Source organism: Felis catus, chromosome B3, assembly GCF_018350175.1.
Source record: "Felis catus isolate Fca126 chromosome B3, F.catus_Fca126_mat1.0, whole genome shotgun sequence".
Lineage (NCBI taxonomy): Eukaryota > Metazoa > Chordata > Mammalia > Carnivora > Felidae > Felis > Felis catus.
In genome coordinates, this window is record NC_058373.1 from 6,526,482 (window position 1) to 6,542,487 (window position 16,006).

The 16,006-nt window shown below is 42.0% G+C and overlaps 1 protein-coding gene across 4 annotated transcripts in view; it reads right to left on the reverse strand.

Moving 5' to 3' along the window:
• The window catches only part of FANCI (FA complementation group I), a 105,432-nt gene that overhangs the window by 78,333 nt on the left and 11,093 nt on the right, over positions 1 to 16,006 (reverse strand). For 2 of the 4 annotated variants that reach the window (XM_045058809.1, XM_045058810.1), the window contains exon 2: positions 7,547 to 7,648. In XM_045058809.1, the coding sequence (XP_044914744.1) occupies positions 7,547 to 7,648 (102 nt within the window). Of the gene's footprint in view, positions 1 to 7,546; positions 7,649 to 11,132; positions 11,269 to 11,699; positions 11,837 to 16,006 lie in introns of those variants that run through there. The other 2 variants (XM_045058811.1, XM_045058812.1) reach the window with 2 other exon arrangements.

The following is a 16,006-nucleotide window of genomic DNA, read 5'->3' on the forward strand; positions in this document are numbered from 1 at the left end:
TTTCTAACTCTAGCACAGAGGCAAGACCTTCCTTCTCTCCATTTATTTTTTTATTATCAGTATGGACTCACAAATTTATTTTTCAATAGTTTATAATTCGTAATTGAACTTAATTATTTTGATGTTCTAATGGTCCCAGATTTGGGTGATGGAAGCCCCTTTAAGCTGGTTCCTATGTCTTTGTGACATGCCCTCATCATTTTTTCTGGGCACTTCTTTACTTTCTGGTTTATAAGATGTTCCCGGCTCATCTTGTATCCATCATGCCCACCCTTGAAATTCGCCCTTTCTCTGAAAAGCCCTGGTTCCTTTCAGTGGGGAATGATTATTGATTATTAAGAGACCAAAGATCTAGGTCATGGGTGTACTTGTTACTACTGTGGCATCTTAACTGCTTCTTAGTTCTTCCAGTGAACATAGCTAAAGAAAAAAAAAATACACGTGTACATGCAAATACATACAAATATGTATGTGCATGCAGATATGCATATACACACATATACATGAGAACCATAAATTCGTATCAATACTTCCATTTCTAATCTATCCCCACGGCGTTCTTTCTTGCCTTCCTATATCCTAGATTTGTATGTCCTTTCTAACAGTAAAAATGCCAACATCAACGCATTTACTCATTTGCTGAACTCTGTAATCTAAAATCATTTCAGAATTGCTTTGCCCGTGCCACTACAATAAGTAATTCTATTTTAAAATTTCAGGATTGGTTGGGGCGCCTGGGTGGCGCAGTCGGTTTAGCGTCCGACTTCAGCCAGGTCACGATCTCGCGGTCCGTGAGTTCGAGCCCTGCGTCAGGCTCTGGGCTGACGGCTCAGAGCCTGGAGCCTGTTTCCGATTCTGTGTCTCCCTCTCTCTCTGCCCCTCCCCCGTTCATGCTCTGTCTCTCTCTGTCCCAAAAATAAATAAACGTTCAAAAAAAAGAAAATTAAAATAAATAAATAAATACATAAACAAAAATAAATAAAATTTCAGGATTGGGGAGCCCTGCTGGCTCAGTCAATGGAACGTGCGACTTTTGATCTCAGAGTTGTGAATGTGAGCCCCATGTTAGATGTAGAGATTACTTAAAAATAAAATCTTTAGGTGGGGGGGGGGTGCACCTGGCTGGCTGGCTCCGTTGCTATAGCATGTGAACCTTTATCTCGGGATTGTGAGTTCAAGCCCCCACATTGGGTAAAGAGATTACTAAAAAATAAAATCTTAAAAAAAAAGTTCAGGGTTTATTTGTTATCTGTCCCTCTAACCAGATTCTAATCATGGTCTCACTGCGTTTGCATTCCTACCAGCAATGTATGAGTGACTGCTTCCCTGGTCTCGGCAAGAGTGTACAGACAAGCTGTTCAATTTTTCCTACTGACAGGTAGTAATGGTTTTACTTGAATTTTCTCTTATGAGAAAGCATCCTTTCTTATGTTATGGTCATTTTTATGTCACTGTGATTATCCTCTATACTCCTTTTGCTCTTTTTAATAGGATTTTTTGACTTTTCTCCTCCTTCATTTATTGTTATTTATGAATTAGGAATATTAACCCTTTGTCTGTGAAAACTGCAAATATCTTCTCCCAATTTGTCATTTGTGTTTTGATTGTGTATGGTATTTTTGGTCATGTAAATTTTATAGATATGTAGGTAAATTTATCAACCTTTTAAGGTATCCAGATTTTGAATCCCAGAAAAGCTTTCTCTGCACTACAGTTCAAAGGAGGAATTCATCCACGTTTTCTTCTAATATTTAGGTTTGGTTTTTACATTTAGACCTCTGATTGTGGAGCTTATTCTTGAACAGTGTATGCAGAATACATCTAATTTTATCTATTTTTTCTAAATGGCTAACTAGTTGTCCTAACACTATTTATTACATAGGATCTTTGCCCCAATTATTTGGGATACCACCTTATAATAGACTAGATTTTATGTGTTGGGTCTATTTTGAGACTTTGTTATTCCATTATCTGTTTTCCTCTCACGCACCAATATCACATTCTTCATTACAGAGGGTTTTTGGTATGTTCACTGTTCAGTAGGGCTAGTCCTTCCTCAGATATCTTCCATTTCAGTGTTTTCCTAGCTATTCTTATTTTTCTATATGAGCTTTGTTTTTATGTGTATGAAACGCTATTGAGAGATGCCTGGATGATTATATCAGTTAAGTGTCCGACTTTGTTTCAGGTCATGATCTCAGGGTTCATGGATCTGAGCTCCACATGACAGTGCAGAGCCTGCTTGGGATTCTCTCTCTCTGCCCCTCCTCTACTTGCACTTTCTCTCTCAAAATAAATAAACTTAAAAAAAATGCTATTGATTTTTACACAATTTTATATTCTGCTACCTAGCTGCCCTCTTGTTGTAGATGGTTTGATCATGGATTCTTCAGGATTTTCCAGGGGTACTATTATGGTATCTGCAAAGACACATGGTTTTACATCTTTTTTCTATTTTTATGCCTTTCATTGTCTTCTCTAGACTAATTGCATTGGCTAACAGACCAGAACAATGTTAAATAGTGATGGAGAGAGTAGGCATACAGCCTGGTACCTGATCTTAGCATAAATGCCTCCAGGGTTTCCCATTAAGATGCTAACTTGAATTCTCCAGAAACCAATATTGCACTGTATGTTAACTAACTGAAATTTAAATAAAAACTTAAAAAGAAAAAAAAGAAAAACAGGATGCTGACTTTCAGATCTATACATGTATTTTATCTTATTAAGGAAAAAGCCACCCACTCCTATTTTCTCAAGAGTTTTTACTAGGAATGAGTGCTGGATTTTGTCAAAGGCTGTCTCTAATTTCTGAAGATAATCACATGGTCTTTGTGGTAATATACTTTCTATTACTGAACCAACCTTGTATTCTTGGTATAAACTCCATTTGGTCATGGTGTATTTTTTTAAATCTGGTATTAGACTCTGTCCTCTAGTATTTAATTTAAGGTTTTTGCATCAATATTCGTAAGTGAAAATATGCTATCTTTATCAAATTTAGGGTTCAGTGTTACACTTTATAAAAGCATCTACAAGTTTTCCTTATGTATGTACATATCCTTATGTATTATATATGCTATCAAACAAATTATGTAGCACTGAGACTATCTCTAACTTCTGATTTCTATGTTTGGTAGAAGTCCCCTGTGAAATTATCTGGGCCTGGTATTTTTGTGTGACTTAACTGCTTGATTAACTCTTCCTTCTATGGAAATTGGTTCCAGTTAAGCTTTCCATCTCAAATTGGGTCAATTTTATTAAACTGTATATTCTTAATTATCCATTTCCTCTAGATTTTCAAATTTATTTGCATAGATATGTATGAAGTAGTCGCTTACTATTTTTTGACATTCTCTCTTTATTAATAGTTATTTCCCCCTTCTCATTTCTTATTTTGTACATTTGGGTTTACCACATTGTTTTCTTGATTAGTCAATGGTTTTGTCTAATTTTTCAAGGAATCAGGATTTTGATGTATAAATAATTTGATCTACTTGATTAGTTTCCATTTTTATTTTAGTACTTTCTTTGTGCTCTTGTTTACTGCTTTTTGATAATTTATTTATTTCCTTTTAATTGACTTAGGTGATTTTTAAAAGTATTCCATGGATTCTGATATGTAGTATTTTCATTATTTTTTTAGAAATCCTATAATTTCTGTTGTCATATCCCTTTTTACCCAAAAATTGTTTAAAAGGTATTTTATTTCCCAGTAGAAAATCCGTTTGTATTTATTTCATTTCTGATTTCTAGTTTTACTGAATTGTGACCAAAGAGGGTGGTTTATACATTTCTACCTTATGAGACCTATCAATGTTTTCTTTGTGCTTTAGTACATGACACAAATCTACATGTTTAAAAAGATATACATATATATATATATATATATACACACTTTTTTTTTTTTTTTTTTTTTTTTTTAAGATTTTGGTTTTGGACAGAGGGTAGGGAGGCCTACGTGCCTCAGTCAGTTAAACGTCTGACTCTTGATTTGATTTCAGCTCAGGTCACGATGTCGCAGTTCAGAACCTGTGTCAGGCTGTGCAGAGCCTGCTTGGGATTCTCTCCCTCCCTTCTGTCTCTGTCCCTCCCCTGCTCACGTGCTCTCAAAATAATAAACTTAAAAAAAAACTGTAATATTTTATTTTTTGGGTGCCTGGTGGCTCAGTCATTAAGCATCTGACTTTGGCTGAGGTGATTATCTCACAGTTCATGAGTTTGAGTTCCACATCAGGTGAGCTCAAGCCCTGCTTCAAGTAAAACATAAGCCACAGGTAAGCCCCACTTCTTTCTCTCTGCCCCTTGTGGGATTCGTTCTCTCTTTGCCCCTCACTCACCTGCACCCTCTCGCTTAAAAAAAAAGAAAAAAAATTTTTTTTCTTTTTTTTAAGCAATCTCTACACCATATGTGGAGCTTAAACTCACAACCCTGAGATCAAGTCACAGGCTCCACCAACTAAGTCAGCCGGCCCCAAAGATCTATTCTTTTATTAAAGTATTCTCCACATATTTTATTTTATTTTATTTTATTTTATTTTATTTTATTTTATTTTATTTTATTTTATTTTATTTATTTATTTATTTATTTATTTATTTATTTATTTATTTATTTATTTATTTATTTATCCCAACGTTTTTATTTATTTTTTGGTACAGAGAGAGATAGAGCATGAACGGGGGAGGGGCAGAGAGAGAGGGAGACACAGAATCGGAAACAGGCTCCAGGCTCCGAGCCATCAGCCCAGAGCCTGATGCGGGGCTCGAACTCACAGACCGCGAGATCGTGACCTGGCTGAAGTTGGACGCCCAACCGACTGTGCCACCCAGGCGCCCCTCTCCACATATTTTAAATACTATTCGTATTTTCCATCTCTTTACAATCTTTGCTTTGTTGAGGTATCCCCAGGTCTGTAATCCACTTCACTAATTTCCTCTTTAGCAGTGTTTAGTCCACTGCTAACTGTCAAGGTTTCCATTTCTAGAAGTTTTCTGTTTTCCAAATCTATCCCTTCTTATTTTATGGATTCTATTTCTTCATTTACATATTTGAGTATATTAAAAATCATATTAAATATTTACATGAAATATATATACTTTTTATTTTAGAGAGAATGTGTGGGGGGGGGGCAGGGAGAGAGAGAAATCTTAAACAGGTTCTGCACTGAGTGTGAGCCCATGACATGGGGCTCAATCCCATGACCCTGGGGGATCATGACCTGAGCTAAAATCAAGAGTTGAATGCCACCTAGGCACCCCAAATATTTGTGTACTCTAGAGTACCTTTTAGATTCCCCTATATTCTCTAAATCCTTCAATGTGAATTTTCCCATTGCTGGATATGTCAGTCTTTCTTGTCATGGATTTTTTTTTTTTTTTTTTGAGAGAGAGACAAAGACAGCACGAGCGGTGGAGAGGCAGAGAGAGAGGAATAGAGAGAAAATCCCAAGCAGGCACCACACTGTCAGCACAGAGCCTGATGAAGGACTCAAACTCACAAAAATCATGAGATCATGACCTGAGCCAAAACTGAGAGTCAGACACTTAACCAACTGAGCCACCCAGGTACCCCTCTTGTCATGGACTTCTTTATGTGTTTTGTAATTTTTTACTCTAAGCATATCTTCTATGGACATTAAATAAAGTGAATGTATATATTGCTGGAATACTTAATAAATTTGTAGAGGATATAAAAAGATGACTACTACACTGGTCAACAGAATCAAGATACAAAAAGATCTTGATAGAGCAAAATGCAATTAATTTTAAAAGATAATTAAGATATAAGTATATAATTTTATATGTGGGTTCTAAAAACTAACTACAAAAATTCAGAGATGAAGAAAATTAGCCTAATACCAACATCCGCAAAAATGAGTTGGGATTTTAGTTGCTTGTAAAAGCAATGAGACAACAGTACGATATCATGGCCAAAAAGGTGATTCTGCATTAATGGGAAAATAAGAGAAATTTTGTCCAGTTTGAGGTATTAAACTTTTGAGGCAAATGTTAACAAAAGAGAAATGTTCAGAAGACTGTGTCTGTGTCAGCGAAGGAATTTTGCTAACAATTATTCAGCGCGGGGTGCCTCAGTCGGTTGAGCGTCCAACTTCAGCTCAGGTTATGATCTCATGGTTCATGAGTTCAAGCCCCGCATCGGGCTCTGCGCTGACAGCTCAGAGACTGGAGCCTGCTTTGAATCCTGTGTCTCCCTCTCTCTGCCCCTGCCCCACTCAAACGCTGTGTCTCTCCTTCTCTCTCAAAAATAAACATTAAAAAAAAATTATTCAGTGTCTACTAGATGGTTTACATGCATTAACTCATTTCATCTTTACAAAAGCCAAGAGATAGAGATCTTTTCTAGGGATAAGCAAGAATCAGAGAAGTAATTCACAGCATCTATTTATATCATGAATTTTGTTCTAGTTCTTATTTTTGCTTATTATGGTTAATGTTAAGGCCTCTTCAAGTTCAAAAGCATATAAAACATAAGTTATAAATCAACAAACTAATTAAAAGTTGGTTTTAACCAAATCTTAATGTCTATAGAATAACTCAAGCTGCAACTCATGCAATGGCTTGTCTCAAAAAACTGCTACAAAAGCAGTCCTGCTTTTGTTAATTAAAAAAAACAAAACAGAGCCCACCCCTACCTCAATTCCCAATTAGTGTCACATTTTAACAGAAATTACAACGTACCACAACACAGGCATGCAAAAATTCCTCTAAAAACATAATATGCAAAGTCTTAACTCGTTTAGACATATATACTTAATATTTAAGGTTAATGTTAAGGAGGGATTCCTTTCCATACACAAATATGAATAAGCTAAGAACACATATAATGCAAAAAGGAGAAGTGTATCAGGAGAGTAAGAAGATTCACAAAAGAATCTCAAAATATTTGGAGCGCCTGGGTGGCTCAGTCGGTTAAACATCCGACTTCAGCTCAGGTCATGATCTCGCAGTCCATGAATTCAAGCCCCGCATTGGGCCCTGTGCTGACAGCTCAGAACCTGGAGCCTGCTTTTGATTCTGTGTCTCCCTCTCTCTCTGCCCCTCCCCTGCTCATACTCTGTCTCTCTCACTCTCAAAAATGAATAAATGTTAGAAAATAAAAATAAAAAAAAAGAATTTCAAAATATTGTACTGCTTATGAATTTATCTTTTTTAGGGGAAAATATTAATAAAGAAGCATCAGTAGGCAAAATGTCACATCAAAAACTATAATCAGGACATTACCTTCAAGGAGTATTGTTCTAATAACCTTAAAAGTACCCTAATTTGTATGTATGTACATATGTATTGTATGTGTGTGTATATATTTATATATAATTGCATAAATACTTAAATGCTATATAGTTGTATACAAATGCCCTTCGATTGTCTATTTTCTTCCTCTCCCCATTTCTTAACATTTATCAAAAAATCCTTGTTTCCTAAGGTGAGTAGGAGGTAAAGTGGCAGAGTAATTTTTCTAACATGTTCTTTGAATTGGTCATCATGCTTGACATTTGCTTTATAGCAGAACATGCTTAATACTTACATCATCTTCTTTCACAGCCTGAAGCAATTCCTGCAGTTTGTCTGCTGTTTTTTCTCCTGCTAGAGATAATATTTCCTGGTCCATTGTTGCTCTATCAGGGAACTGTAAGGGAAAAGTGTCAGAGCTGGATGAAACTTCCACAAGGAAACAAGCTTGACTGTTTTCCTTCCCTCCCTGTTAACTGAGTACTTTATACATTATCAGGAGTGTACACAGCAGGTACTCCATAGGTTAAGGGCTACTAACCAGTATGAGTAGGTGATTTTCATCCAAACCAAAATAATTTGGAAAATTCCCTGCAATTTCTGTATTAGAAACTTGTATTCTAATCAAGTGGTTTCAGAATTTTTGCCCATTTTAATTTTTTTAGCATCTACCCAGCACACTGTCTAGAACAAAGCTAGCACTTAATAGTGTGATAAACTATAAATATACACACAAGAATATTATTACAAGCATATAATAATATTTCACAAATGAATAAACCAAAAACACTATAAAGGCAAAGTGCCAATGAAATGGTATGAAAACTAGTAAGAACTTTAACAAGACTGGGGTGCCTGGGTGGCTCAGTCGGTTGAGCGTCCAACTTTGGCTCAGGTCATGGTCTCACAGTCCGTGAGTTTGAGCCCCGCATCAGGCTCTATGCTGACAGCTCGGAGCCTGGAGCCTGCTTCGAATTCTGTGTCTCCCTCTCTCTCTCTGTCTGTCTCTCTCTCTCTCTCTGTCAAAAATAAAAACATTTAAAAAAATTAAAAAAAAAAAAAAAGAAGAAGTTAACAAGACTAACGAAATAAATGTGTGCTCAAACGTCAAGAAGGCATCCCAGCAGAGGAAAGCTTGAACCGGAACTCAAGAGATTAAATTAGGTAGTCAAGATAACCAGATGGTATACTCTATACACTGCTGGGAAGGAGAATGACACGAAGAAAGGCTTTTATAGGGAGAATTTGAAAAACTTATTTGGGGAAAATGAGTAAACTGCCTGAGGTACAGAGTTGAAGTAGAGGAACAGTGAATAGGATGGCTAGAAAGACAGACTGGGAATAAACTGTACAAGACCTTAAATGCCAGGTTTAAGGGATTTAGCTTTTATTCTGTAAATAATAGACAGCAATCAAAACTTCTGGAGCAAAAGAGAATCTGCCTGATTCAGATTCTGCCGGTTTAAGACTGGAAAAGGTTTTGAGGAAACAATCTGGTATCAAGCATGTAGATTAAAGTAGGGAGAGAGAGGGGGCGCTGGGTGGCTCAGTCAGTTAAGCATCCTGACTCTGGCTCAGGTCATGATCTCACAGTTAGTTCAAGGATTCAACCCTGCGTCAGGCTCTGTGCAGACAGCTCAGAGTCTGGAGCCTGCTTCAGATTCTGTGTCTGTCTGTCTCTCTCTCTCCCTCCGTGTGTGCGCATGCGCACTCTCAAAAATAATAAATAAGAGACTCTCAAATACAGAGAACAAACTGAGGTTGGATGAGAGGTGGAGGAGAGAGGAAAATGGATGATGGGCATTGAGGAGGGCACTTGTTGGGACGAGCACTGGGTGTTGTATGTAAACGATGAATCATGGGAATCTACCCCAAAAACTAAAAGCACGCTTTACACACTGTATGTTAGCCAATCTGACAATAAGTTAAATTTAAAAAATAATAAATAAACATTAAAAAAATAAAGCACGGAGAGAGTAAGGATAAGGAGCAGAGACTAAGAAGTTACTGAGGCCTATTTTAATGATAGAGACAAAGGCCTATATTCAGGTGGTGATCCTGGGAAGTGTAAAGGAAAAAGGTGAAAGGCAGGGACATTAGGAAGTAGGATTTAGTGAGCAGCTATAAGAGTATTATGGGTAGGGGGAAATGCAGACTGGTGGAAAGACCACCTGCTGCTCCTCCTGTATTTCCTCTTATGTTTCCCATCCCCGTAAGTTGTACCACCATCCACTCAGACTGAAACCAGAAGCCTGGACAACATTCTTAACAATTCCACCGCCCTCCTCCACATCCACTACCAAGTCCTGTCAACGTGAACCCCTAATCAGCTCTCAAATCTGTCTACTTCTGAGATCCACTACTCCCCCATCACTCCAAAGTCACCACCACCTCTCACCTGAACTACGACAAAAGCTTCCTAACTTGTCCCCCACACAGCAATTAAAGTAATCTTTTTGTTAATGCAGCTGAAACTCCATCTCCATCCTCACCTTAAAACTCTTCAGCCATCTTCTCTATCAGTCCCATATCCTGAAGTCAGGATAAAAAAAAGTCCTGCAGGGTCTGGCCCACACCTAACTCTACCCTTAATCCCTATATACTCTAGCCACACTGAATTGCCTTCAGTCCTTCAAATCCCAAGTTCTCCTGCCACAGGCCCTCATAGATGTTTTTCTGTCTGGAACTCACATACATACCCCTCCTTTCATCCCCTGCCCTCTAATCTTTTAATTCCTACAAATCCTTCAGAGCTCAGCTCAATCTACACTTCCCCAGAAGCTCCGTCTAGGTTAAACACTCCCCTACTGCATCCTTTGAAGGCAACAGCAATTTCTCTTCTCTCCTTAGGGTCCCTTCCCTAAGGAGAGGAAAAAAAGATGAGAGAAAAGAAAAAACAAAAAAACTTCAAGGTAACCTGGCTATGCGCCTACGTGACAACATCCCTCCTGATCTTATGTACTACTTAATCAGACGACGTGTTTGTGTGTGTTACCATGTACGGGAGACAAAGAAATAGAAAATGTATTTAAGAAAAAAAAAAAAAAAAACTACACCACGGGAAGTTCGGGGCTCAGTTCTTCGGGTTGGAACCCAACTGCGCGGTGCCAACAGAAATAAAGTTGCTTCCTGGAAAGAAAAGCCTCGGGGTCATGACTCTCTGTGCGAGAATCCTACTACGTCCCCATCACCACACCTTTAAAGTCGTATTTCTAGGGGCGCCTGGGTGGCTCAGTCGGTTAAGCGTCTGACTTCAGCTCAGGTCATGATCTCACAGTCGGTGAGTTCGAGCCCCACGTCGGGCTCTGTGCTGACAGCTCAGAGCCTGGAGCCTGCTTCAAATGCTGTGTCTCCCTCTCTCTCTGCCCCTCCCCTGCTCATGCTCTGTCTCAAAAATAAATAAAAATACTAAAAAAAAAAAAAAAGAAATGTAAATTTAAAAAAATAAAGTCGTATTTCTAATGCTAGCTGAAGGACTGTATCTCCCCCTTGACTATGAACTCCAGGAGGCCAGGGGGCCATGTCTGGTTTTGTTTACCAGTGAACCTCCAGTATTTAAACACCGGTACCTGCCTTATAACAGGCTCCCGATAAATTATTTGCTGAATAAATCACTGAACTCCTTACGAGTCCCAAGACCCGCTCATTTGACCCTCATACCAACCCTGTCGAGTAGGTGTTATCAGCCCCAATTTAGATGAACGTCTTTTAGAATTTGGAGGGATAAAGTAATCGCCCCAAGGTTAAAAGGCCAGCAGTGGAAGAGGCAGAAATAAAGCCTAGGTCTGCCCAGCTCCCGACCCCCAGATCGCCTGCTCCGACCCCCTTACCCCGGTTAGAGCCCGGGGTGGGCAGAGAAAATGCACGAAGGGCATACTGACCAAGAGAGACGCGCAGCCAGAAGCGGAAGATGCTGAAATCAACCTATCCCAGCAGGTGCGTTTTGCTAAATTCGGCCGACCACCAGAGATGAGTAACTAGCGGGCGGCTGCGCAGCGCCGGTGCGCCCGGCACACCCCTCGCCCAGAGGCGCCGAGCTTAGCGGCCCCGGGAACGAGACGCGCCGGGTTTCGCGCCTGGGCTTCCCCGAGAGCACCACGTAACCACAAACAGAAACCCCGACAGCACCACGTAACCACAAACAGAAACCCCGGAGCGAGGCAGCTGGCGATGCCGACCGTGACTGAGCTAGAGGCGGAATGGGGTTACGTTTCTCGGGCGCAGGAGCTGAACCCTGACGGAGAGCGAAGAATCGAAGACGAGCGCGGAGAGGGTAGCACGGCCGGGAGGAGGGAGCCGCGGAAACCGAAAGACGCGGCGGGAAACACCCCAGAGAAAACACCAGAACGCCAGCTCGGAACGGCAGCCCTCCCGCCCTCGCGCACCCGCTCCCCGCCCCCGGCGCAGGGTCCCACGGCCCGGGCAGCGAGCCCCCTCGGCACTGTTACCTCAGCTCCACCGCTGCTGCGAACTTCCAAAAAGCCCGCGCGGCGGGACGCCACCACACTTCCGTCACGAGACACAACAGGCCCCGCCCCCAAGGCTTATTTCCGCTGCCCGGGCGCACGCGCGTGGGGTGTACCATTAAGGCAGAAGGGGTGTGGGGTGCTCGGAAGTTCCCACTCCCAGCCTCGGGTAGGCGTAGCTTGCAAACTCGCGCTCAGGACCGCAGAGAGCATGCGCAGTGTGGCCTGTACGTAGACGGAGTGTGGTCTAGACCCGTCAAGCCGTTCTCGTGGACTGTTAGGGAAAGAGTCAGTGAGATAGGGGCCAAATCAAGGGATGGCCCCCACAGGTCATCTGTGGGGAGCCCTCGGAAGGCGGAGGGCAGATGAAGGTCTCCCATTCCTTGTGCTGGGGAGGTGCCTGTAATCCCTAATATGTAAATGCCACGTGGCCAGGAGGCTTTTTGTTCTTCCCATTCCAAAACCTCAGCGTTTAGGGCATAGCCTGGCAAAGCAGTAGATGTTCAGTAAATATTTGTTAAATAAATAGCCAACAGTAGTGGGGCGCCTGGGTGGCTCAGTTGGTTAAGCTTCATGACCTAGGTCATGATCTAGCCATTCCTGAGTTGGAGCCCCGGAGTCTGGCTCTGTGCTGACAGCTCAAAGACTGGAACCTGTTTCAGATTATGTGTCTCCCTCTCTCTCTCCACCCTTCCCCACTCACGTTCTGTCAGTCTCTCTCTCTCAAAAATAAACACTGAAAACAAAACAAAACAAAAAAAAAAACAGTAAAACTAAGAGCAACGGAGAGGAGGATCGAGTCTTAAGTTTGAAGAAGCCGGGGTGCCTGGGTAGCTCAGTCAGTTATGTGTCCGAGTCTTGGTTTCTGCTCAGGTCATGGTTCACAGTTCCTGAGATCAAGACCCCCATTTGGGCTCTGCGCTGATAGCGGGGAGCCAGCTTGGAATTCTCACTTTCCCTCTCTGTGCCCGCCCTCCCCCCCCCCCCAAATAAATAAACATTTAAAAGAGGGTGAAGAAATTTGTGCAAAGGGCCTGAGAGCAACAAGCGAGCCCCTGGCTAATACTTGGGGTGGGGGTGGGAAAGCAGGCGCTCCGAAGTCCTTTTCACATCTAGGGTAGTGGGGGAACAGCTGAAGTGGAAGGGTGTGATTGTATTCACATTGTAGAAAAATATCTCTGGTAGGTGAGTGCCGCAGAGACTTCGGAAAAGATGATGCGGGTGAGAGGGACTGAAGGCTGGACGTTTTCGGGCCTATAAATTGTCCTGGAAATAGGAGGTTGCAGTGGGGACAGGCAGAATTGAGCCAACAGCATGTGAAAGAGATTAGCAAATCCAGCGAGCTGACCGAGCACAAGGGCTTGGGGGAGATGTGGGAGGAGCTGAGGAATATTCAGCCTTGAGTGACAGGTGGGGGTGGGTTGCTACTGCCAGGGAACTGATACAGGGAACACGGGGAAAGGTGCAGGTTTGGGGAGGGGGGCGGGGGTGGTGATGACGAGGCCTCAGATTTGGACTTAACCAAATGTGAGGTTCCTGCGGGGTGGCATGTGAAGGAACGCTAAGATCAGGGGCATGCAGTCTGGAGCCTGAGCCCCAGTCTGGATGGGATGGGTCTAGTTGGCCAGTCCAGGAAGAAACATAGCTGCTGGAAGAGAATGATGCCTCTTAGCTGTCCAAGGCTGCTCCTTGCTTATGACCCTTCTCAAGCAAGTTTTACTTCTACTACATTCCTGGCCCAATATCGATCTGTAATGTGTGTAATAAGCAGCTGATTTGGAAGATTATTCCTGAAAGGAATCATTTTAGCTTGCCAAGACGACTTTACCTCATCTCCCCACAAAACCTCCTTCCCAGGCTGCTTATGGGACTGGGCTATACAGCCACAAATTCGTAGGTCCGTGTGGTCAAACAAGCTCACGTACCTTTTCGACCCTCCATTTGTGCATCCCAGGGTGCACTTACTGAATTGCCTGCGTCAGTGTCTACCCCGTGGCATTGACAGTTCAGGGTCTTTTCTCCGCCGGTTGCGTGAATGTATCATCTGTGTTTTCCATTAGCACTAATGGAGGGTACACATGCAAAGGAAAAGAACAGACGCCCCACCCTGGTGCAGGCTTCCTTACTAAGTAGCAACTAGACTCCTACACTGGGCAGCTAGTGACAAACTGAGTTTAGAAAATACAGCCAATTCAAAACAGGTTTGCAATAGAGGAACTAAATGTTCTTCAGATCTTGTCAATAGTTCACATTTGTGTAAGAACATTATAGCTACTGATATTTTTGCAAGAGTCCAGAGAAAAAGGACAAATGGAGGCCCCCTATCATTCAGGATACTTGATCCTGAAGTGTTGAGGGGCTTCGTATGTTTGCATGTAAACACACAGCCTGAAGATTCACACCATGCCTCCTCCCTAGAGCTGCCGGTGGCTACTGTCTGGGCCTACGGCTGTGCACACTAGACCTGTCCTGGAGAGGGTCGACCTGGGAAGGACGAGTTTTGGAAAGCTACCCAGAGTGTGGTCTGAAGGAAGGCATATGGGTTTCTTAGGGTACACCCTCTAGGTTTCTTTTGTTTGTTTGTTTCTTTTCTTTTTAAAGTAGGCTTCATGCCCAGGGCGGAGCCCAACGCAGGCCTTGAACTCATAACCCTGAGATCAAGACATGAGCTGAGATCAAGACTCCCAACACTTAACTGAGCCATCCAGAAACCTTCTAGGTTTCTTGAGCTCCTCATCATCTACGAAGGTAGTTAATAAGGCACCCACCCAGCCCAAGAGCTCCAGTCGTCTGGGTTTAAGGGCAATGTTGCTTGAGAGAAAAATCAAGGTAGTATGTATAAAAAGACTGGCACTTAGAAACACTTCATGGTGTTAGTTCCTTCCAGCAATCCCACATTTGGGTATATAGATAGAAGAATTGAAATCAGGGTCTCACCCTTTGTATACCCGTGTTCGCAGCAGCATTGTTCACAATAGTCAAGAGGCAGAAACAACCCATATCTTCATGGACAGCGAACATATAAACAGAATGTGGTATATCCACACAATGGAATCATCTTCTGCCTTAAAAAGGGAGGAAATGCTGTCATTTGCCACAAAACCTAGAGGAACTCTAAGCACATTATGCTAGGTTAAATCAGTCATAAAAAGACAAATGCTGGGTGGAATCATACTCAAAAGGAGCGAAATTCACAGAAACAAAAGTAGAGTGATGTTTACCAAGGGCTGGGTGGAGGGGCAAAAAGGGAGTTATTGTTTAATAGATACAGAGTTTCAGTTTTGCAAGATGAAAAAGTTCCAGGGGTGCCTGGGTGGCTCGGTTAAGATTTCTACTCCTGATTTCAGCTCAGGTCATGATCTCAAGGTCATGGATTGAGCCCGAGTGGGGAGGGCGTGGAGCCCGCTTAAGATTCTGTCCCTCCCCTGCTCTGGGTGCACCCGCTCCCTCTCTCTCAAAATAAAATGAACTTTAAAAAGTTCTGGAGATTTGTTTCACAATAATATGCGTGCACTTAACACTATGAAGTGTACACTTAAAAATGGTGAAGATAGGGGCACCTGGGGGGCTCAGTGGGTTAAGCGTCTGACTTCGGCTCAGGTCATGATCTCACGGTTTGTGAGTTTGAGCCCCGAGTCGAGCTCTGTGCTGGCAGCTCGGAGCCTGAAGCCTGCTTCAGATTCTGTGTCTCCTCCTATCTCTGCCCCTCCCATGCTCATGCTCTGTCTTTCTCTGTCTCTCAAACGTTAAAAAAAATTTTTTTTTAAATGGTGAAGATAGAAAAAAAGAAAATGGTTAAGATAATTAGCCAAAAAAAAAAAAAAAAAAGACAACGCTACTCGGGCAGTTCACAGGATTGTTAAAGAGAGCCAGTTGAGTCCACCCTGGAGAAATTCCAACTTGGTAGTGTTTGAGACAGAGGTTTAACAGCTTACTATGTGCATCCTCAGTGTCTAGGAAAGTGACATACAGAGAATGCTTCACAAATATTTGTTAACTGGGTGCAAAATCAGGAGCTCACCCTTAGAAAAATACGGTTTTAAATCATCTCAATGAGGGGCGCCTGGGTGGCTCATTCGGTTAAGTGTCCAATTCTTGATTACCGCTCAGGTCACGATCTCACAGTTCATGGGTTTGAGCCCTGCGTTGGACTCCACATTGATAGTGCAGAGCCTTCTTGGGATTCTCCCTCTCTCCCTGTCTCTTTGCACCTCCCCCACTCTCTCTCGTTCTCTCTCTCTCTCTCTCTCTCTCTCTCTCTCTCTCTCAAAATAAATAAAGTTAAAAAA